This window comes from Rhinoderma darwinii, chromosome 1 (assembly GCF_050947455.1).
Source record: "Rhinoderma darwinii isolate aRhiDar2 chromosome 1, aRhiDar2.hap1, whole genome shotgun sequence".
Lineage (NCBI taxonomy): Eukaryota > Metazoa > Chordata > Amphibia > Anura > Rhinodermatidae > Rhinoderma > Rhinoderma darwinii.
The window spans coordinates 284,374,173-284,398,858 of NC_134687.1; the positions used below are offsets into that span (position 1 = coordinate 284,374,173).

Genomic DNA, 24,686 nt, shown 5'->3' on the forward strand with positions numbered 1-24,686 from the left:
AATGTACAACAGGACAATGACCCAAAGCACACCTCCAAATTATGCAAGAACTATTTAGGGAAGAAGCAGGCAGCTGGTATTCTATCTGTAATGAAGTGGCCAGCGCAGTCATTAGATCTCAACCCCATAGAGCTGTTGTGGGAGCAGCTTGACCGTATGGTACGTAAGAAGTGCCCATCAAGCCAATCCAACTTGTGGGAGGGGCTTCTGGAAGCATGGGGTGAAATTTCTCCCGATTACCTCAGCAAATTAACAGCTAGAATGCCAAAGGCCTGCAATGCTGTAATCGCTGCAAATGGAGCATTCTTTGACGAAAGCAAAGTTTGAAGGAGAAAATTATTATTTCAAATAAAAATCATTATTTCTAACCTTGTCAATGTCTTGACTATATTTTATAGTCATTTTGCAACCCATTTGATAAATATAAGTGTGAGTTTTCATGGAAAACACAAAATTGTCTGGGTGACCCCAAACTTTTGAACGGTAGTGTACATCATTTACATAAAAACAAGTGGGGCATTTCAGAAAGTATATTCAAAATAACACTTTTCTTACATTTTGGAAGTTTATTTCAAAAATATCACTGGGGGTAGAAATACATTTAAAATATACATACAAAGCGATAATGCATTCTCTACTACATTTAAAAATGTTAAGAACATTTTAATAATGTTTTTTAATTTATAAGCTAGTTGTAGTTAAACATAACATATTACTTATAAAATATAAAAGTACCTGCTTATTTGCTCTAGCAAACTCCAAACCAATTCCTTCAACTCTTTTCCCTATGTAACCAAGAGGACATGGTTCACAGTGGAACCCAGGAGAAGTGTTGACACAACGGACACGTGGAAAGCAAGGATTTGCAGTGCACTAGAAAGACACATTACTTTGTTAGTAATCTCAAAGAAATCCAAGCTTACACAAAAACTAAAAAACAACAAAATGCAAAGAACACTTTGATGGACATATGTCTTTTTTCAACTATACTAACTATGAATTAATAAGACATATCAACGTGATCAGACCTCTCACTCAGGGGTTTCTAGAACTTCAGTTCATGGCTCCACCGGGAGCAATATAAGGCACTATGCACTATGACTTGCAATTGGTTATTATAGAATGCATTAATCTCTAGTGTTAAAACATGGTTTACAACAGAATATATAAAGAAGGGTTTGTCCTTTTATATAAGATTTTATCTAATAGTATTGATTTTTTGTATTGATTTTTATATAAATGACTATCTCCTTAGAGCCTCCTTACAAGCTTGGAAGCTGCTGTAATTACTTTTTGCTTCCTCTCTGCCTCCTTTCTAATTTCTATTCTAGTGCTAGTGAGCAGAAAAAAGTTAACTAAGTGTGTATGAATAGTGTGAGCTCTGTAGTTACTAACACCATTTGTCACAGGGCCTGTAGGGTAGTGACTGTCATGGGGCCTGCAGAGGATGGTGTGGATCCACTGTGCAGCCAACAGATTTGGCGTGGAGTAAACTAGGTTTTCGCCATTTAACCTTGTATCTCCTGTTCGCTACCCCCCAGAGTAGTCCCTGTTGGCAGCTACCAACGTAGACAGGCGAGGTACAGTGACAGCAGGCAAGATGCAGAGTCCTGTATAGCATAGTTCATGGCAGGTGTCAGACCTTCACTTACAGTTAGCAAACCAGAGGTCAGGGCAGGCGGCGAGGTTAAGTCCAGGCAGGGTCGGCAACAGATAATACAAATACAAGTCTCAAGAGCATACAACTAGAAGCTATAGTATGTAACCTAATTGCTCAGGCAAAGAGGGTGGGTACCTTAAGTACTAGGGAAAGTTGGGTGAATTGGCGTATTCTGGCCCTTCAAGAAACGGATGGTCACCGCATACTACAGTGGCCAGCAGAGAAACAGCAGGAGAGCAGCGGCGAGGATGCAGGGAGCATGGACTTGGGGAGAGGTGCGTCGTCTGCCAGGAATTAGAAGATGCCAGGGAGCGGTAAGTATATGGCAGTGGGAACGGAAGACAGCGGCCGAGGGTGCAGCCATTACAGTACCCCCCTCCTGATGAGTGCAGAAGCATGGATGTTCTCCTCAGGTTAGCAGAACCTTTCCCCAGGACAAACGTTCTTCCAATCAATGGGGAAAAAGAGTTTTCCTCTTGGTGTCAAGGATATGGTTGACTTCAAATTCGGTGTCAGGACCAAAGGAGGAGGCTGATGGACATGTAGGCTTCTTGGAGAACCGATTTAAAAACAGAGATTTGAGGAGTGACACGTGAAAGGAGTTAAGAATCTGTAAAGGTTTAGGCAGATGGAGGTTGTAGAAAACAGGATTGATTAGTTTTAAGATCACAAATTGAGGAGCCAATTTCAATCAGGGAGTCTTCAGACGAATGTGTTTGGAGGACAACTACACTATATTTCCTGGATGGAACTGAGGAGGAATCCTGTGCTTCTTATCAGCATTTTTCTTGAAGTAGGTCCTTGGCCCTTTGCGAGTTGCGCAAGAAGTCATCAAGCCAGATATTGGCTGCAGGAACCTCAGTGAGAGTATGAACTGGTAGAGGAACACTTGGATGCTGTCTGTACACCAGTGAGAAAGGAGAAGACATAGTGGATTCACCAAAATGATTATTAATATAGTCAAACTCTTCCCAAGGAGGAAAACTAGTCCAATCATCTTAAAGAGGAGACACAAAATTTCTGAGAAAGTTCTCCAGAACAGAGGTGTGACGTCGACCAGGAATCAGAAGACACTGATAAGTCAATGGCGGTAGTAGCGGGAGAGAGTGGCCGAGGACACGGCCATTACACCATTGGGCACCATCATTAATAATTCGGGTGAACAACTCATGGGCTTCAGACACTTTCTGTGCGACCACAACCATCAGGACTAGAGTTGAGCAAACCGATTCGGCACTAATCTAATTTGGTCCGAATTTCCCAAACGTTTTGGATTCGCTGAAATTTGAAATTTTTGTTGTTCGCAGAGCACAAATTGTCAAAATGGCGGCCACTGTTGAGCACCGGCTGCTATTTTGTAGATTATAGAAAAAAAAGGGGAGAAGAGAAAATAAAAAAAATTAAAAAAATACACACTCACCACCTCCTCTGGTCTTCCGTAGCGATGCGTCCCTGCTGGGCAAGTGAGATACATAGTTTTGTCCCATGTGATCGCTGCAGCCAATCACAGGCTGCAGGGGTCAAATGGGACAAAACTACGTCATGACATAGCGTTGCCATGTTACCGCTGCAGCCAGTGATTTGCAGCTGCAGCAGTCACATGAGACAGCAACGTCAACACGTAGCTTTGTCCCATGTGACCGCTGCAGCCTGTGTTTGTCTGCAGCAATCACATTTGACAGCTATGTAATCTTAGCTGCTGGCAGAAACGCGTTGCTACAGAAGACCTTTTTACTTTTGTGGAATCGCAAGTGCCATGATTGCCTTGTTTGAGTTTCTAAGACTGATAGGGCTATCAAGGGACTTGGGTTTCGTGGCAAATTTAATCGTACCGAAACAAATTTCAGGGCCGATTCAAAAGAATTGGCCCCGGAACGAGTTTTGGGAAATTCGCTCATCACTAATCAGGCTATAGACATGCTTGGTGGGCACTGTGGCTGGTTGCACTATTAATAGGTACTGTGGCAGATAGCACTAATAAGTAGCACTGCAGCAATGCCACTAATTGGGGGTATTGTACCTGTCACTGCTATTGCGGTAAGCATAAAGTTGGAAGCAAGGGATTTGTTGCCAACTTAAACTTTACTATGCCAGTGTTCACAGCACAACTGTCCACAGCAGGAAAAGCACAAAGTTTGCTTCTCAATATGAGAGGCACAAGACTAGGCACATTTCAGGCAGGAAGATGGCTGGTTTGGCTTGCTTATTCGTGGACAGGACGATGGGCGTCTCTCTCTGATACAGGGGTTAGTCTGGCAATGTAAAGCCTGGATTACTGCTTGCTTGCTTGCTTGCTATACTTGTTGGAAGGCTCCTGCCCATACCCATCTATCTCTCTCTCCGTGAAAAACAAACCCATAGCATTATCCCTCCTCCACCAAACTTTACAGTTGGCACAATGTAGTCAGGCAGGTAACGTTATTCTAGCCTTTGACAAACCTAGACTTGTCCATCAGACTGCCAGATAAGTGTGCTTCGTCACTGCACAGAACACGTTTCCACTGCTCCAGTTTCCAGAAGTCGGCATGCTTTACACCACTCCATCCAACGCTTGGCATTGTGCTTGATGATGTAAGACTTGCATGCAGCTGCTCGACCATGAAAACCCATGCCATGAAGCTCCCGGCGCACAGTTCTTGTACAGATGTTAATGCTAGAGGAGGTCTAGAACTCTGCCATTATTGAGTCAGCAGAGCGTTAGCAACTTTTATGCACTATGCACCTAAGCACTCGGCGACCCCGCTCTGTAAGTTTATCTGGTCTGGTAGACTGTATGGCTAGGTGGTTGATTTTTATACACCTGTGGAAATGGGACTGAATGAAACTATTGAATGCAATGATTAAAAGGTGTGTCCCAATATTTGTGTCCATATAGTATAATTGCAATAGGTATAAGTGCAATAGGCTGGACTTGCCACCCTTCCTCCTGTATGCCACCTAGAGAGAAAAATAGCATACAACAGCACTTAAAGGCACAGTAGGTATTTAACTAAGTATCATATACTTTAGCATATATACATGATAGCACTTACTGATCCCTTTATAGGTGGGAATTCTCCCCCACACCCTTACAGGTCTACATTATAAATACACTAATATGAATATGCATTACCTCATTAATGTCAGTACAGTGAGTTCCATTTCCAGTATACCCAGGTGGACATGGGCCACACCTAAATCCAGATGACGTTTCTGTGCAGGTGACTCCTGAGAAGCAGGGATTAGGGACACATCTTTTTGGATAAACCACAGTAACAACTTGGCTTTTACTGGGAATTGGATGTATACCTATGTGGAGTGAAAAAACAAAATACTTACAATATTTTATTTCACAAATAAAAAATCGTTTATGGAAAATAAACATGCTAAATTGAAAAACTAGGTATTAAAAACCATTACCAGTATGAGACATTTGTTGAGTTGGAGCATATGTTTTGTTTACCACTGTTTTCTATCTCTAAAATAATACTTTAACCCCTTGAGGACAGAGCAATTTTTTTTACATTTCCCCTCTTTGCATCCCGACGCTCATAACTCTTTTATTTTTTGTACGACGTAGTTGTATGAGACTTTATTTTTTGCGGGACGAGTTGTACTTATGTAGGTACCATTTTTTGGTACAAATACATTATCGTTTAATTTCTATACATTTTTATTTTGGCGAAAATGCAGAAAAAAAGCAGTTCTGCAGTTTTAATATTTTTTTTTTACACCATACACTGAGCATCATAAATAATGTTATACATTTGTTGTACAGGTTGTTACGGTCGTGGCGATATCAAATATGTCTATATTATTTCATGTTTTGGGACTTATACTTTAAAAAGTTTATTTATTATAAAAAAATGTGTGTTTCTGTGTATTTTTTTTACTTTTTATTTATTTATTTATCATTAAAAAAAATTTACATTCATTTTCCTTTTTTTTTTAATCCCATAAATGGATTTATCATTTTGATTTTGATTTTGTAACTGCAATGTACTGGCATAGATCAGCTTTCATCACGGCGTTCAAAGGGTTAACGGCGAAGAGAAGATGTTTCTCTCCTCTCCGCTGTCAGAGCGGGGCCGTGGCTGTGTATTACAGCCGTTGCCCCGCTCTCGTTCGCGCGCACAGACGCGCACAGAAGGCTGTCACACAGGACGAGTATGCTCGTCCTAATGCGCGAAGTGCTCGCCGCTCAGAACGAGCATACTCGTCCTGTGTCGGCAACCAGTTAATACACTGTGTTAATAGATGATTGGACCTGATGTTTAATTTAAAAACTGTTCTATGTAGCCGCGATCTTCAACTTTAAAACGTACATTTGTATGTGTCAAAAAAAAAGTGACGCAGAGGCATGATACTGTAAATATAGCGGCCTGAATCAATATTTTTCAATGTATTTACACCTGAAAACTTGGGTAAATAAATTGATAAATCTGACCCAGTGTATTAAAAGGTCAATTCAGTTAGACTTCCGGAGATGGGGTGTCTGTAACGGTGGCATCTTAGCAGAGCTCCTGCACATACAGGCCTTATCGGTGAAAAATCTAAGCCATCATACGGCGAACATTGCCCCAGACAATGGGACAAGTTTCCCACTGTATCTCCACAGCTGAATAGCTCACCATTTTGCTGCTCCGAAGATCAGGATTAATAGTCATCACTGTCGCCCATGCCAACACTATCCGTCAGCTTGTGCCAGATGTCACAGAAGACCATTTGCATGCCAACCAAATCCATCCTTGGGTCTGGAAAAGCAGAGGATGTCGCCCCATCCTCTAACCTCTTAAGGAGAGTGATTTTGGCCACAACCAGTGGCTGGTGAGCACACATGGAGACCACCGCCATCTTGCTTCTTTCCGAGGGAGAAAGAGCCTTTAAACACCACCCGCTCCGTGCAGTCTGAATTATTTTTCCTGCTGCCCAGATTGAAATAATGTTTGACTGCATGAGGAATCACCCCTGCACCTCATAGCTCACAGAACAAATTACAGAGGTCCCTACCGATTTGCAGAACTGAGCACTCTCCCTGAAACTTTCCCTGTGTACCCGCATACTACACAGGGTGATGATGCCCCCACATTCTCTTTCAAAGTACAGAGCCGTTCAGTGTGGAACTGTTGTACATTACAATTTACCTATCCTACACATTGTACACCTAGGCCAGCATAGTTGCCATTTTTAAGCATAATTCCAAGGAAGCACTCCTCTCTTCCCTCACACCCTGCTTTACTATGGACTCACACGTCTTCTTCCCGCATCCCAGTCCACTTTAACAGCATCCCACCATCAACATCTGTAGAATGGCTTCCACGCTAACGGATCGCAAGACAAGAGATACTCACACTATTGCCTCTTGGTTGCCCTGAACTGCACTTCCTCATTAGCGCAGACCGTAGGGCTGAATACTTCAATGTAAGCGCTCTAACACCTTTCCCCAAGGTCATATATTTTCATCACTAAAGGTCGCACCTCTCCTCTTCCATACCAATGTGGCTCTCTCCCCCTTTGACATGGACAAATTCCTTCTTTCCCAATATCAAGATATGTTAAGACAGAGTAGGAGCTAGAAAATACCACAAAACCAGGTATACTGCCAAGATATACATACAGAAGAAGCAAAACTCCCGCTAAGGCCCCAGAACCAGTGTCGAGAGCACCTACTTGTTTGAAATAGGAGCAACTCCAGAAATGCCAAACCTCCACCCCTGCTGCTTTAGACCCCATTCACCGACCGTAATTTTTAGCTGCAATTACGTCTCCGTAATTGTGGATAAAAATACGGATCCATTCATTTCTATCGCCCACGGACACATTCCCGTATGTTTAGGGGTATGTATCCGGGCTGCAGAAATGACCCGCAAAAAAATAGGACATATCCTATTTTTTTAATTTGGGGACCATGCTCCTATACTTTATAACGGGAGCACGGCTCACAAATGCGGTTGACAGTCCGCGGCCGTCCGTGCCCGTAATCACAGACAGTGCACGTGGCTATAGCTGTATGCATGGGGCCTTTGAGAGACAGTGGTGCTGGTTACTAGACTTATCATGTTTCTATTATACAAGAGGCTGCATTTCCTCCACTCCTTAATAAACGGTGCCCTTCCCCTAATCACTAGCAATGATCAAAAACTGCGCGACCTGGAAAATTAGGGTGGTGGAGACCAATGATGGAGACGGCCAGCACAGACTAACTTTTTAGCAAAACAACTTCACCAAGACAAACTGGAGGACTTGGAGATCAGATCCAGATGCAATAACCTCCCCTTCCTAGGAATCCCAGGAACGGTAAAGGGGCTGGACTTAATTCAATATGTTACATCAGATATCCCTTCAGCTCTCTCTCACTCTGGGGCTTCCAACTCTAGCTGCCTAGAAGGTGCACAGACTAGGCTGTGGAAGTCCTACAGTTCGGTCCAGAATTATTTGGACAGTGACACAAGTTTTGGCATTTTAGCTGTTTACCAAAACATATTGAATATACAGTTATATAATCAATATGGGCTTAAAGTGCAGACTCTCAGCTTTAATTTGAGGGTATTCACATCCTAATTTGATTAAGGGATTAGGAATTACAGCCTCTTCGCGCTCAGCTACGTACTATTTTGTCGCGCTAACTAATACGTTCGCGCTCAGCGACGGAATAGTACGTCGCGGGAGTAACAGCCATTTCGGCCGTCCTCCCGACACATACAGGAGCTGTGACAGCTGCTGTCTTGTTCAGCAGCTGTCACAGCTCCTACAGCGGGGACCGATCGCTGTGTCCCCGCTGATTAACCCCTTAAAAGCCGCGTTCAATACCGAACGCGGCTTTTTAAGGGTTAAGCTACAATCGCCGGCCTGCTACACGATAGCGGCCGGCGATGGTGACTATGGCAACCGGACACCAAACAATGGCTTCCGGCTATGCCATCGACGGAAGCCTAGTGGGTCCTGACAAAGTCAGGACCCACTGTGCTTGCTGTCAGTGAGTAGCTGACCGTTCTAATACACTGAACTACACATGTAGTGCAGTGTATTAGAATAGCGATCACGGCCTCCTGCCCTCAAGTCCCCGAGTGGGACAAAGTAATAAAGTTAAAAAAAAGTTAAAAAAAGATGTGTCAAAATAAGAAAATAAAAGTTTTAAAAGTAATAAAAGTAAAAATCCCCCTTTTTCCCTTATCAGTCTTTTATTATTAATAACAATATATAAACAAAAAATAAACTATACATAATTGGTATCGCCGCGTCCGTAATGGCCTGAACTACAAAATTATTTTGTTATTTATCCCTCGCGGTGAACGCCGTAAAAGAAAATAATAATAAACCGTACCACAATCACAATTGTTTGGTTACTTCACCTCCTAAAAAATGGAATAAAAAGAGATCAAAAAGTCACATGTACCTAAAAATGGTCCTGATCGAAACTACAGTTCGTTACGCAAAAAATAAGTAATCGCACGGATTTATTGATGGAAAAATAAAAAAGTTCTGGCTCTTAGAATAAGGTAACACAAAAAGTGAATGATTTTTTACAAAAAGTATTTTATCGTGCAAACGCCATAAGACATAAAAAAAACTATAAACATCTGGTATCGCCGTAATCGTATCTCCCTGCAGAATAAAGGGAATATGTCATTTATAGCGCACGGTGAACGCGGTAAAAAAACTAGAACGAAAAAACAATAGTAGAATTGCTTTTTTTAGTCACCACGCCACCTAAAAATAGAATAAGAACGGATCAAAAAGTCGCATGCACCCCATGAAAACTACAATGAATTCCTCAAGGTGTCTAGTTTCCAAAATGGGGTTACTTTTGGGGGGTTTCCACTGTTTTGACACCACAAGACCTCTTCAAACCGGACATGGTGCCTAATAAAAAGGAGGCCTCAAAATCCACTAGGTGCACCTTTGCTTCGGAGGCCGGTGCTTCAGTCCATTACCGCACTAGGGCCACATGTGAGATATTTCTCAAAACTGCAGAATCTGGGCAATACGTATTAAGTTGCGTTTCTCTGGTAAAACCTTTTGTGTTATAAAAAAAATGGTATAAAAAGGATTTTCTGACAAAAAAAAGATGTCAATTTCACCTCTACTTTGCTCTAAATTCCCGTGAAACACCTAAAGGGTTCATAAACTTTCTAAATGCTGTTGTGAATACTTTGAGGGGTCTAGTTTCTAAAATGGGGTGTTTCATAAGGGTTTCTAATATATGGGCCCCTCAAAGCAACTTCAGAACCGAACTGAAACCTAAAAATAAATAAAAATGAGGCAATACTTCGCTTCTTACACTATACTGATAATGAGCAGTGCCCACCCTGAGATGACCCCAGTTTTCACCGTTTGTACAAACTGAGAACCCTATTAGACCGTTTCACTGCCCGGTTTTCCCAAGCATACACCCCCGGGAATTGTATTTCTATTGATGTGTCCTTGGTACATTTTAAAGGGAGGCTTCAATTACCTGCCGAGTAAGAGAGCAAGGTATGGCGTGAAGATGTATAAGCTGTGTGAAAGTACATTAGGGTATACCTACAGATTTAGGATATATGAAGGGAAGGACACCAGTATTCAGCCCCCAGAATGCCCCCCCCCTTACTGGGAGTAAATGCAAAAATTGTTTGGGATTTGGTGCACCCATTGCTGGACCAGGGTTACCGCCTCTACCTGGATAATTTTTATACCCGCGTCCCAATCTTCAACTGCCTCTCTTCCAGAAGTCTTGCGGCATGCGGCACTGCTAGAAGAAATCTGAGAGGCCTCCCTAAGACTCTGCGTGGGCAAACACTCAGAAGGCGTGAGAGCAGAGCACAATCTAGCAGTAACATATTGTGTGTCCCGTACAAGACAAGAGAGATGTCACACCAGTACCCAAGTACCTGTACGAGATACCAGTACAGAGACCCCCAAACCAGACTGCATCCTGGACTACAATAGGTACATGGGAGGGGTGGACTTGTCAGATCAAGCCCTGAAGCCCTACAGCGCCATGCGGTGTGGTATAAGAAGCTGGCCGGGCACCTCATACAGATGGCATTATACAATGCGTACATGCTAAGTCGATGTACAGGCCAGAGGCGAACTTTCCTGAAATTTCAAGAGGTGGTTATCAAGAAACTAATTTTTAGGGACCAGGAAGGGGGGGGCCCCCAGTACTTCTGGAAGCGAGGCCACACGCATCGCACCAGGGCAACACTTTCCAGGAGAAGTTCCCCAAACTGGCAAGAAGGGAAAAAGTCAAAAGAGGTGCAAAGTCTGTTATATGAGGGGGATAAGGGAGGACAAAATATATCAATGTGACACGTTTCCTGAAAAACTAAGGCTCTGTATGAAAGAGTGTTTTCAAATTTATCACACATCCCTTGATTTTTAATCTACGCCAGTATTACTTACCCTGATGCCCTCCGCACAGCTTATCCCCCTCATCTTTCCCTTCTGAGCCCTGCTGTGTGCCCAGGCAGCTGTTAACAGCCACATGGAGGGTATTGCCATACCCGTGAGAACCCACATTACAGTTTATGGGGTGTATCTCTCCGGTCAAAATGCTCACTACACCTCTAGCTGAATGCGTTAAGGACTTAGTTTTAAAACGGGGTCACTTCTCGGGGGTTTCAACTGTACTGGTACCTCAGGGGTTTCTGCATACATAACTTCGCACCAGAAAATCCCCAGTAGGCCAAATGGTGGTCCTTTCCTTCTGAGCCCTCCCATGGGCCCAAACGGCAGTTTATCACCACAAATGGGGTATTGCCGCACTCAGGACAAATTGGGCAACAAAATGGGGTATTTTGTTCCCTGTGAAAATAAGAACGTTTGATAAAAAATGACATCTTATTGGAAAAAAATTTCATTTTTTTCATTTCACAGCCCAATTCAAATAGGTGCTGTGAAAAAACTGTGCAGTCAAAATGGTAACAACAACTATAAATCAATTCCCTGAGGGGTGTAGTTTCCAAAATGGGGTCACTTCTAGTGGGTTTCTATTGCTTTGATACCTCTGGGGCTCTGCAAATGCGACATGGCACCCGAAAACCAATCCAGCAAAATCTGGACTCCAAAGAACACACAGCGCTCCTTTCCTTCTGAGCCCTCCCGTGGGCCCAAACGGCAGTTTATCACCACAAATGGGTTATTGCTGCACTCAGGACAAATTGGGCAACAAAATGGAGTACTTTATTTCTTGTGAAAATAAGAAATTTTGAGCTAAAACATATTATTGGAAAAAAATAATTTTTTAATTCCCAACCCAATTCAAATAAGTTCTGTGAAGAAATTATGGAGTCTAAATGGTCACATTACCCATAAATGAATTCCTTGAGGGGTGTAGTTTCCAAAATGGGGTCACTTCTGGTGGGTTTCCATTGCTTTGATACCTCTGGGGCTCTGCAAATGTGACATGGCACCCAAAAACCAATCCAGCAAAATCTGCACTCCAAAGAACACACAGCGCTCCTTCCCTTCTGAGGCCTTCCATGGGCCCAAACGGCAGTTTATCTCTACAAATGGGGTATTTCTGCATTCAGGAGAAATTGGGAAACAAAATGGGGTATTTTGTTCCTTGTGAAAATAAGAAATTTTGATGAAAAATGACATTTTATTGGAAAAAAATGTCATTTTTTAAATTTCACAGCCCAATTCAAATACGTGCCGTGTAAAAACTGTGCGGTCAAAATAATAACAACAACCATAAATGAATTCCTTGAGGGATGGAGTTTCCGAAATGGGGTCACTTTTTGGGGATTCCTCCTGTTTTGGCACCTCAACACCTCTTCAAACCTGGCATGCTGCCTAAAATATATTCTAATAAAAAAAGAGGCCTCAAAATCCACTAGGTGCTTCTTTGCTTCTGGGGCTTGTGTTTTAGTCCACAGGTGCACTAGAGACACATGTGGGACATTTCTAAAAACTGCAGAATCTGGACAATACATATTTAGTAGTGTTTCTCTGGTAACATCTTCTGTGTTACAGAAAAAAAATTAATACAATTGAAATTCAGCAAGAAAAATGAAATTTGCAAATTTCACCTTCACTTTGCTTTAATTCCTGTGAAATGCCTAAAGGGTTAAATAAACTTTCTAAATGCTGTTTTGAATACTTTGAGGGGTCTAGTTTTCAAAATGGGGTGTTTTATGGGGGTTTCTAATACATAGGCCCCTCAAAGCCACTTCAGAACTGAACAGGTACCTTAAAAAAAGGGTTTTTAAATTTTCTTAAAAATATGAGAAATTGCTGTTTATGTTCTAAGCCTTGTACCGTCCAAGAAAAATAAAAGAATGTTCAAAAAACGATGCCAATCTAAAGTAAACATATGGGAAATGTGAACTAGTAACTATTTTGGGTGGTATAACCATCTGTTTTACAAGCAGATGCATTTAAATTCAGAAAAATTATATTTTTTATACATTTTCTCAAAATTTTGCAATTTTTCACCAATAAACACTGACTATATCGTCCAAATTTCACCACTAACATAAAGCCCAATGTCTCATGAGAAAACAGTCTCAGAATCGCTTGGATAGGTTTAAGCATTCCGACGTTATTACCACATAAAGTGAAATATGTCAGATTTGAAAAATGGGCTCTGAGCCTTAAGGCCCAAACTAGGCTGCGTCCTTAAGGTGTTAATATGTAGCTGCCTTTTTTTTCAAGGGACCAAAGGTAATTGGACAATTATCTCAAAAGCTATTTAAAGGGCTGCATGGGCTATTCCCTCATTAATCCATCATCAATTAAGCAGGTAAAAGGTCTGGAGTTGATTCCAGGTGTGGCATTTGCATTTGGAAGCTGTTGCTGTGAACCCACAACATGAGGTCAAAGGAGCTTTCAATGCAAGTGAAACAGACCATCGTTAGACTGGAAAAAATGAAGAAATCCATCAGAGAGAGAGCACAAATGTTAGGAGTGGCCAAATAAACAGTTTGATACATCCTTGAAAAAAAAGAGTGCACTGGTGATCCCGTGAACTCCAAAAGGCCTGGATGTCGACGGAAGACAACAGTGGTGGATGATTGCAGAATCCTTTCCATGGTGAAGAAAAACCCCTTCACAACATCTACCCAAGTGAAGAACGCTCTCCTGGTAGTAGGTGTATCAGTATCTAAGACTACTATAAAGAGAAGACTTCATGAGAGCCAATACAGAGGGTTCCCCATCAAGGTGCAAACCATCAATCAGCCTCAAAAATAGATAGGCCAGATTAGACTTTGCCAAACAACATGTAAAGAAGCCAGCCCAGTTCTGGAACAGCATTCTTTGGTCAGATGAAACTAAGATCAACCTGTACCATAATGAAGGGAGGCAGAATGTATGGAGAAGGCTTGGAATGGCTCATGATCGAAAGCACACCACATCCTCTGTAAAACATGGTGGAGGCAGTGTGATGGCATGTGCATGCATGGCTGCCAAAGGCACTGGGTCACTAGTGCTTATTGATGATATGACTGAAGATAGAAGCAGCCGGATGAATTTTGAAGAGTTTAGGGATCTACTTTCTGCTCAGATTTAACCAAATGCAGCAAGGTTGATTGAACGTCGCTTCACAGTACAGATGGACAATGACCCAAAACATACTGCGAAAGCGACGCAGGAGTGACCCACAAACGCAGGAGCGACGCAGAAAGACCCACAAACAAGCAACAACTGAAGACAGCTGCAGTAAAGGCCTGGCAAAGCATCACAAAGGAGGAAACCCAGCGTTTGGTGATGTCCATGGGTTCCAGACTTCAGGCAGTCATTGCCTGCAAAGGATTCTTTACAAAATATTTTAAAAAAAACAACATTTATTCATGGTAATGTTAATTTGTCCAATTACTTTTGAGCCCCTGAAATGAGGAGGCTGTGTAGAAAAATGGTTGCAATTCCTAAACGTTTCACAGTATATTCTTGTTCAAACCCCTTAATAAACCTGAAAGTCTACACTTCAATTGCATCAACAGTTGTTTAATTTCAAATCCAATGTGGTGGCATGCAGAACCCAAATCATGAAGATTGTGTTACTGTCCAAATAATTCTAGACCTAACTGTATATTTATCAGCCTCCCCAGAATTTCAATCCTACCTAAAAACACAGTATGCAATCTTTATAGTTAATAACATTCAACACCTGGAGGATATCCCCCTCCTATGGTCCAAGTCCAAGCCGATGCTGCAGGGGTCACGTCATCAGCTATGTTAATTTACAGAAAAAACACTACAAAACCCACATCCAAGTGTTGCATGCAGACCTCCTCCATGCCCAGAGCCACACATGTCTTACATCCCTGTTCTGGAAATCTGCGCTGTTGCGAAGACGCTTGCAAGCTTCTCAATAATGTAATAATATAACCAAAATCCTATGCGATTATTATTAAGATCTGCACAGAGACCCGCCAACAGATTCAGCAGCGACACATTCCTTCATTGATTCCCACACATTACCCAATAATCTAGAACAAAACAGGAGGAGAAGGAGAAACAAGGAATAGATTTGTCCCCTTATAACAAAACCCTGGGTCCTGTCGGCTTCCTGGGAGAATGCTATAAACTCCTTTACCTGGAAATCACACCTTACTTAACCCAACTTTACAACTTAACATTTAAACATTCCACAATAATAGACAAATTTGCTGAATTCAGGACGATAGTTATTCCCAAACCAGGCAAATTTCCATGACTTCCCCAATCCTACTATCCAATCACATTACTGCACCAGAACTATAAACTACTATCCAAAATTCTAGCTACCAGACTACAAATCCCACATGCCATCTTAACAAACAAGCAACAGGGTGTCTTTACTAACCAGCAGTCAATTAAAAATATCTGTAAATCAGTTACAATCACAGTCAACGGCTTAGATGGCTCTATCACCTAACGATGTTGTCACGATCTGTGGGTATGTGGACCCACTGGGCCGTACCGCCGTAGCGGTATAGCAGCTGGCCAAGCAGGGTACAAAGTCAATGTCTATAGTTTGGATAAGGTACCTGTGGCAATGCAGACAGTAGCGATGGTTTAGGCTCGGACGGAACTCTGTCAGCAGGCAGACAACAGGTGCGATGAAATACAGTGGGTATAGTAGGCAACACAACACGACTCCAACACTGTACAGCACAGGAACATGGTAGCACAGGATACAGGTAGCAAGAACGGGAACACTGGAACTGGAAAACACTCAAGGAACCATTTGCAAAGACAGACATGGGTAGATACAAACATGCTCAGGCAATGCAGAGAGGGACAGAGCCCTTCTTATAGTCCAGGGTGATCTGGGAGCAATCAGCTCAATCTCATACATGTGTGCGCTCTGGCTCCTTAAGGCTGGACTGAGCTAGCGAGCGCACCCTGGTGGTCTATGCGGAACAGGACGGCCGCATGTGCAGACATCTCGGGAGAGAAGGTCGTCGACAGGATGGGAGGAGTTCGTGGTCAGCGACCATTGACGTTCCAGTATCCCCCCTCTTACGCCCCCTCTTCTTGGGACTAGAACGAGCGTGAAACTTCTTAATGAGGGTAGGAGCATTGAGATTCTCTTCTGGCTCACAGGACCTCTCTTCTGGACCAAACCCCCTCCAATCTACAAAATAAAAGGTTCTTCCTCTTACTTTTTTGGTGTCCAGGATCTCCTTAACCTCAAATATCTCGGTAGAACCTATGGGGTCAACTGCAGGGCTAAGAGTCTTAGAGTAATGGTTCAGGACCACAGGTTTCAGGAGAGAAACGTGAAAGGAGTTTGGGATTCAGAGGGTAGCGGGCAGCCGAAGCTTATAAGAGACCGGGTTGATCCGCTGCAGGATCTCAAAGGGTCTGAGGAACCTTGGAGCAAATTTGCATGACGGCACTCTCAGTCGGATAATTTCTTGCGGACAGCCAGACCTTGGTACCCGGAAGAAACTGAGGAGGCTCTCCTTTCGCTTCATGCGGTCGATTGCCTGCAGAATAGAGGACAGTCATCATGCTGCCTGGAGATGAAGTGTCGTAAGTAGTTCTCCATGATCTGATTGATCCTCTCAACTTGACCATTGGACTGGGGATGGTAGGCTGAGGAAAAATCCAACTTTTTATCGAGAAGCTTACAGAGAGCCCTCCAGAACTTTGAGGTGAACTGAACCCACCGATCAGACACGATATGCAGAGGTAGGCCGTGCAGGTGAAATATGTGTGGAATGAAGAGGTTGGCCAGTCGAGAAGCAGAGGGTTGGCCGGTCAGCGGAACAAAATTAACCATCTTTGAGAATCGGCCCACCACCCCCCAGACCGTACTGCATCCAGCAGAGGGAGGCAGATCCGTGACGGAGTCCATTGCAATATGCTGCCAGGGAGCATAGGGCACAGGCAGCGGCTGTAGCAGGCCAGCCGGTTTGAAGTGAGCAACTTTGTTTGCTGCACACACCGTGCAGGAAGAGACAAAGTCCATGATGTCTTTGGGCAGTGTGGGCCACCAGAACTGACGGGCAATCAGGTCTCAGGGCTTTACGCACACCCGCATGACCTGACAGTTTAGAGCTATGTCCCCACTTGAGGATTCTTCTTCTGTCTGCCAGGCGCACCAAAGTCCTCCCCGGAGAGATGTCTCTAACTTGCAGAGGGTTGACAGAGATGATGCAGGATGGGTCAATGATATTTTGTGGAGGCTCCATGGTGTCGTCTGTCTCGAACGACCTGGACAAGGCATCGGCCCTCACATTCTTGTCGGCAGGGTGAAGTGGAGCTCAAACTGGATACGGGCAAAGAACAGCGACCACCTGGCTTGACGGGGGTTCAGCCATTGGGCTGTCTGGAGATAGGTGAGGTTCTTGTGGTCAGTGAAAATCAGGATGGGATGAGCTGCACCCTCTAGTAGGTGTCTCCACTCCTCCAGAGTCAGTTTAATGGCCAGTAACTCAATCGAGTAATTGCGATCTGCGGAAGAGAACGCTTGGAGTAATAGCCACATACCATTGTCTTGCCTTTGTTACCTCTCTGAAGCAAAAGTGCGCCAGCACCAGCAGAGGAGGCGTCCACCTCCAACGAAAACTGCAGAGACACATCAGGATGATGGAAGGTTGAGACTGACGTGAAGGCACTCTTCAAGCTATTGAATGCGGCCCCTGCCTCTTGAGTCCACACCTTGGCGTTCATGCATTTCTTGGTGAGGGTAGAGATGGGAGCGGTCAGTATGGAGAAGTTTGGGATGAACTGTCGATAATAGTTGGAGAATCCCAAGAAACGCTGTATGGCCCTTAAGCCTTGCGGGCATGGTTATTTCAGGATGTCCTTTACCTTCTCAGGATCCATCTTGAGACCCTGAACTGAGATAATGTAGCCCAGGAAGGGTAGAGACTTTCTCTCAAACACGCACTTCTCCAGCTTGGCATACAGACGATTCTCCCTTAATCGCAGCAAAACTTGACGGACATGCCTCTGATGAGTCACTGGATCTGGGAATAAAATCCGAACGTCATCAAGATAGACCACAACACAGACATAGAGGAGATCTCAGAAGACATCATTGATGAACTCTTTGAAGTTCTTGGAGCGTTACACAGACCGAAGGACATTACCAGGTATTCATAGTGCTCGTCCCGAGTGTTAAATGCCGTCTTCCATTCGTCACCCCTGCAAATCCGGATTAAGTTGTAAGCCCCACGCAGGTCTAGTTTAGAGAAAATTTTAGCTCCTCATATGCAATCAAACAGTTCTGAAATCAATGGCAATGGACATCTGTTTTTTACCGTCATCTTGTTGAGACCCCGGTAGTCCTGGATAGAGAGTTTGAGATGGTCCGTCTTCAAATACTCCTTAGGTGGAACAGCAGATGAGGACAGCAGGGGTTGCTGAAATGTGAGAGCCGGACTAGGGAGTCCTCTCTCCCGATGAGTCTCTCGGAACCGTTCTCGGATTCTTATGTCAATACAGGCGCCCAGAAGAATGAGATCTTCCAGGGTAGATGGCAATTCTCGGGCGGCAAGCTCGTCCTTAATCACGGGGAACAGTCCCTGCCAAAATGTTGCCACCAAGGCCTCGTTGTTCCATAACAACTCTCCTGCTAGGGTGCGGAAGTGAATAGCGTACTCGCCCACGGAAGTCTCTCCCTAGCGAAGGTTCAGCAAGGAGGCAGTTGCCGACGAGACTCGTCCAGGTTCCTCAAATACCATATGAAATGTCCGTAGGAACCCCTGGAGATCACGGGTCTCTGGTCCTTGTCGTTCCCAGATGGGGTTCGCCAATGCTAGGGCCCTGCCAGTGAGGAAAGAGACGATGAAAGCGACCCTAGCACCGTCAGTGGAAAATGCCTTGGCATACAGGCTGAAGTGGATCTGGTTGAGAAATCCCCTGCAGGTCCTCTCGTCTCCATCATAGTGATGAGGAAGTGGCAGAGAAAATCAGGGGTCAGCACTGCCAGGAGGTGTAGTCGGAGGATCTGTACTGCCAGGAGGTGTAGTAGGAGGAACAGCAGAGGCAATAGGAGCAGGTGCCGGGGGAACTGCAGCTTGTGCATCCAGTCACTCTGTAATGGAGTCCACCGCCTGGAGGAGTTGGTCCTGTCGTAATTGGCAGACTAGCATATCCGACTGCATGGCTTGTGATGTCGTCACGGTTTGCATTGACCAGCGGGGTCCATGACCTGAGCGTACTGTCACGATCTGTGGGTATGTGGACCCACTGGGCCGTACCGCCGTAGCGGTATAGCAGCTGGCCAAACAGGGTACAAAGTCAATGTCTATTGTTCGGATAAAGGTACCTGTGGCAATTCAGACAGTAGTGATGGTTTAGGCTCGGATGAATCTCTGGCAGCAGGCAGACAACAGGTGCGATGAAACACAGCAGGTGTAGTAGGCGACAAAACACGACTCAAACACTGTACAGCACAGGAACACGGTAGCACAGGATACAGGTAGCAGGAACGGGAACACTGGAACTGGAAAACACTCAAGGAACCATTTTTAAAGACAGATACGGGTAGATACAAACACGCTCAGACAATGCAGGGAGGGGCAGAGCCCTTCTTATAGTCCAGGGTGATCTGGGAGCAATCAGCTCAATCTATAAGGCTGGACTGAGCTCGCGAGTGCACCCTAGTGGTCACTGCGGAACAGGACGGCCGTATGTGCAGACATCTCTGGAGAGAAGGGTGTCAACAGGATGGGAGGAGTTTGTGGCCAGCGACCACGGACGTTACAGATGTTATCAAGTCTAGATGCCAAAAAGTCCTTTGACAAGGTCTCTCATCCTTTTATATACTATCTGCCAAAATTGTATCTTCTACCTGCAACTTATTAATGAAGCGGGTAGCACAATTTTAACCATTGATGGCAGAAGCTCCCTACCTATTGACCCATTTAGAGGCACAAGACAGTGATACCCTCTTTCACCCCTCCTCTTGAATCTATCCATAGAACTTTTCCTCTGACACATAGAACACATGTACCCTGTATCCCGTGCTACCGTCCATCTGTGCCATACAAGATAGAAAGACTAGAGCTAATAGCCAATTGTATATAAAAGTATGAAAATTTTATTAGACAAATATAACAAACAATATATTAAAATACATATAAGGACAAGACCCTAGTAAAATGAATGGAGCAAAATATAACAATTGCTGGATGGCATGTATAGATGTGCAGGCTGTATAGGGTAATTTAAAAGATATATTTATAGATCCAAAAGGGTTCCCTATTGCTTATCCCTGAACCCTGTAAACATACTTGATTAATAGAAAGGGAAATAGGAAAAAGTGTCAGTGCATAGATATATCACTCAAAACGAGAGCCTTACCCATAGCAGCAAAAAAGATGATGGTCAATATTCGCTCTACCACATGAACCCCAATGCGCGTTTCGCTGTAGGTGCTTCCTCAGGGGGTGTGTCGTGCCTCTGTGCCATCTACAGTTGAAGTCGAGTTGTGTCTTCCGCTGCATCTACTGTGTCACACCCACCGGGTGTCTGTTTGCTGACGGAGCCTCATCTTAAGCCTGAATCACCGCTACTGTCTACATTGCCTCAGGTACCCTTTCTGGACATTGTATTGTATTGTACCTGTTTGGCCAGCTGCCTTTCCACTACGCGGTATGGCCCATTGGGTCCACACCCCACGCCGTGACAGTACGCTCAGGCCATGGACCCCGCTGATCAATTCAAGGGCCTGCCACCCTCCCAACAGATCCTGCAGGATCTGCGAGCACGACAGGATCAACTACTTGTGGCAGTAGATTTCATGGCACAGCAGCTACAAGCGCTAGCTGCTTCCTTCTCTGCTCCTGTTCAAGCTCCTCCGATTGATCCTCCTGCTACACCTCCTGGCAGCTCCGGTTCTGATCCTCGGTTCTCGCTGCCATTGCCACCTCGTTTCCATGGAGACGCAAGTACGTGCAGGTAATTTCTTAACCAGTGTCATATCCACTTCACCCTGCACGCCAGAGCATTTCCTTCAGACCAAGCCAGGATAGCCTTCATTATTTCCTTACTTGCCGGCAAGGCCCTGGCGTGGGCGAACTCAATCTGGGAACGACAGGGAGCCGAGACTTCCAGGGGTTCATGCGGTTATTCCGTACGGTGTTCGAGGAGCCTGGACGAGTCTCGTCGGCAGCCACTGCTATGCTGAACCTTCGCCAGGAGGACGCCTCCGTGGGCGAATACACCATCCAGTTCCGGACCCTGGCAGGAGAACTATCCTGGAACAACGAGGCATTGGTAGCTTCCTTCTGGCATGGCCTATCATCCGAGGTCAAGGACAAACTTGCTGCTTGGGATCTACCATCTACCTTGGACGACCTGATTCTACTTTCCACTCGAGTGGACATAAGGCTCAGAGAAAGATCTCAAGAAGTTTGACAAGAGAGATGGCTTCCTAGACTGGCGCCCAACTTCCAGCATCCCCTCTTGCCTTCTTCTACTGCTACACCGAGGTCCAAATGCAGGTGGATCGGCTTAAAATGTCAGTTCAGGAGAAACAGCGCAGGCGCACCTCTGGACTCTAACTATATTGCGGCCTCCTCTGTTGGTGCTGGCGCACTTTTGTTCCAGAGAGGTTCGAAAGGCAAGACTGTGGTATGTGGCTACTACTCCAAGCTTTTTTCTCCCGCAGAGCGCAACTACTCGATTGGGGATCGGGAGTTACTGGCCATCAAGCTGGCCCTGCAGGAGTGGAGACACCTACTAGAAGGCACAGCTCATCCTATCCTGGTCTTCACGGACCACAAGAACCTGACCTATCTTCAGATGGCTCAATGGCTGAATTCTCGTCAAGCCAGGTGGTCGCTGTTCTTTGCTCGGTTCCAGTTTGAGCTCCATTACCGACCTGCCGACAAGAATGTGGATCGATTTTCTAAAATGGCTCATTTTGTTCCCCTGACTGGTCTGCATTCTGCTGCTCGACTGGCCAATCTCTTTGTTCAACACATCTTCCGTCTGCACGGCTTCCCTCTGCATATTGTCTCGAATCGAGGGGTTCAGTTCACCTCGAAGTTCTGTAGAGCACTCTGCGGTCTCCTTGGTGTAAAGTTGAACTTCTCCTCGGCCTACCATCCCCAGTCCAATGGTCAAGTCGAAAGGGTTAACCAGATTATGGAGAACTATCTGCGGCACTTTGTCTCCAGACGGCATGATGACTGGGTGCAGCTGCTCCCGTGGGCTGAGTTCTCCTATAATAACCATACTAGTGAGTCCACCACCTCCAGTCCGTTCTTCATTGTCTACGGCCAACATCCTCAAATACCTCTTCCTGTCTCTACTATGTCCCAGGTGCCTGCAGCTGACTCTACCTTCAGGGACTTTTTGCAGATATGTGAACAGACCCGATCTTCTATTCTGCTGGAGGTGGACAGCATGAAGAGAAAGGCAGACACTAGTAGCCGAGAACCTCCCCAGTTTCATCCAGGTACAAAGGTCTGGCTGTCTTCCAGGAATATCCGGCTGAGGGTGCCGTCTTGCAAATTTGCCCCAGGTTCCTCGGACCCTTCGAGATTCTGCTACATATCAATCCTGTGTCTTACAAGCTTCGGCTGCCTCCTACCCTCAAGATCCATAACTCCTTCCATGTCTCCCTGCTGAAGCCTGTGGTCCTAAACCACTACTCCAGGACTCCTAGTTCCGCAGTGGCTCCTGGCGGCTCGTCAGGGACTTTCGAAGTGAGGGAGATCCTGGCCACCAAGAAAATGGGAGGAAGGACGTTTTATTTGGTGGATTGGAGGGGATTTGGTCCAGAGGGGAGGTCTTGGGAGCCAGAGGAGAACATCAATGCCCCTGTCCTCGTGAAGAAGTTTCTCTCCCGCTCTGGCCCCAAGAAGAGGGGGCGTAAGAGGGGGGATACTGTAACGTCTATGGCCGTGGACCATCGTTCTGGCCTACCGTCTGACTGCAGCTGCCATGGACGTGTGTGTTCTCTGCGGCATCTCCCACCTGAGAGACGCTGGCACTCACTTCCTGGTTCAGAGACTGTCTCCCGCAGGGTGCGAGCTCCCACGTGTGCACGGCCTTAAAGGGCCAGTGCGCGTCCAGTTGCAGAGAATCTGCAATTAGCCCAGTATGCTGCTGGACTATAAAAAGGGCTCTGCCCTCTTGATTATTGCCTGAGCGTTGTTGTGTTACCTAAAGTTTGTCTTGCAAATGGTCTCCTAGTTTTTTCCCAGTTCCCAGGGTTACCCGTTCCTGCTGCCTGTACCCTGTATCCCGTGCTACCGTGCCTCTGTGCCGTCTAGAGTTGAAGTCGAGTTTTGTCTTCCACTGCATCTACTGTGTCACACCCACCGGGTGTCTGTCTGCTGCCGGAACCTCATCTTAAGCCTGAATCACCGCTACTGTCTACATTGCCTCAGGTACCATTTCTGGACTATAGACTTTGTATTGTACCTGTTTGGCCAGCTGCCTTTCCGCTATGCGGTACGGCCCAGTGGGTCCACACCCCGTGCCGTGACACATTCTTTTCCGCCTGGCAAAAATTCCCACCCACTTTCATGGATAGAGCCAGCCTTTGGGTGCTGTACATTTTGCAGGTACTGCTGGTCTATTTCTATTCATTTTCTTTTTGGAAATATTATTTGGGGTACAAAGGAATCTAAACTCTCGTTTGGAACACTGCAACAAACAAGACTTCATGGAGGCCTTAATTTTCCAGACATTCTTAAACTACAGTAAACAGCCACGCAATTTTGAATTATAAAAGACTGGTCACAACAAACCTCTTACCAGACTGGTCCATCACTAGCCCTGGCTTTCCCTGAAACGCTGTCGCTGCCCAACCTTCTACACACTTTTTATAACACGCTACTCCCTTACATAAGAGACAATACCCCTATTGATAACAACATGGTGTATTTGGTGGAAAATCAAAATGCTCAAAAATCTTGAACCCACACACTCCCTATACAAAACCCTGCTTGGTAATCTGGGATTTCAGGACAGCACCATGATGCTGTATAAATCAGAGAGGCATCTGCTCGCTTTACCATCCCATCATTTACTTACCTACAAGCAACCAGCTATATCTGTAATCGCCATTATCTAACATTTGTTTTGATATATTTATGTACAATTTTGGTAGGTGAGCCAAGGCTAGCACTACAGCAACAATGGGTGGCGGGAAGGTATAATTTTTTTTATACTGTATTTGTTTGTTATTTTTTTCCTTTTTCCCCTAAATATCAGAAACAACAATTAGGGGACTATATTATTTTAGAATTCAATTTTTACAGTCTGGTTTATCACTGTAACTGGGGATGCCCATCATACCCAGTTAAAGGGGAAATCAGCTCTATTTCAGTGACAATTGTCACTGCTAGGGCTGAGCAGGTTCTAGTTAAAACCAGCAGCTTCCTCTTTGTTCCTGATTCACAGTAGTCACGTGATCAGTCAATCAAGAGGAACTGGCACTGGCACTGTTTCTTAGGTGAAAACCGCTCCTGTTCTCTTTCCTGGCACTCTCTGACAGCTGGAGACCTGTCATTCGGCTGCCCAATTGCTTGAGCAACCAGATTAAAAATGTGGAATGAATGTGCAATGGCATGGGTTTAAGAACCAGGACCGACCCCATCGATTTACGGTGGGCAGTCCTTAACTAGTTAGCCAAATATCTTTAGACTTAGGTGGATTGGCCTAG

At 44.9% G+C, this 24,686-nt stretch overlaps 1 protein-coding gene across 1 annotated transcript in view; it reads right to left on the reverse strand.

Moving 5' to 3' along the window:
• COMP (cartilage oligomeric matrix protein) overlaps positions 1 to 24,686 on the reverse strand; it is a 188,456-nt gene that overhangs the window by 126,562 nt on the left and 37,208 nt on the right. Inside the window, exons 4-5 of the mRNA XM_075854768.1 lie at positions 4,773 to 4,948; positions 736 to 873 (exon numbers count right to left, since the gene is read on the reverse strand). Coding sequence (XP_075710883.1) covers positions 736 to 873; positions 4,773 to 4,948 — 314 coding nt within the window. The remainder of the gene's footprint in view (positions 1 to 735; positions 874 to 4,772; positions 4,949 to 24,686) is intronic.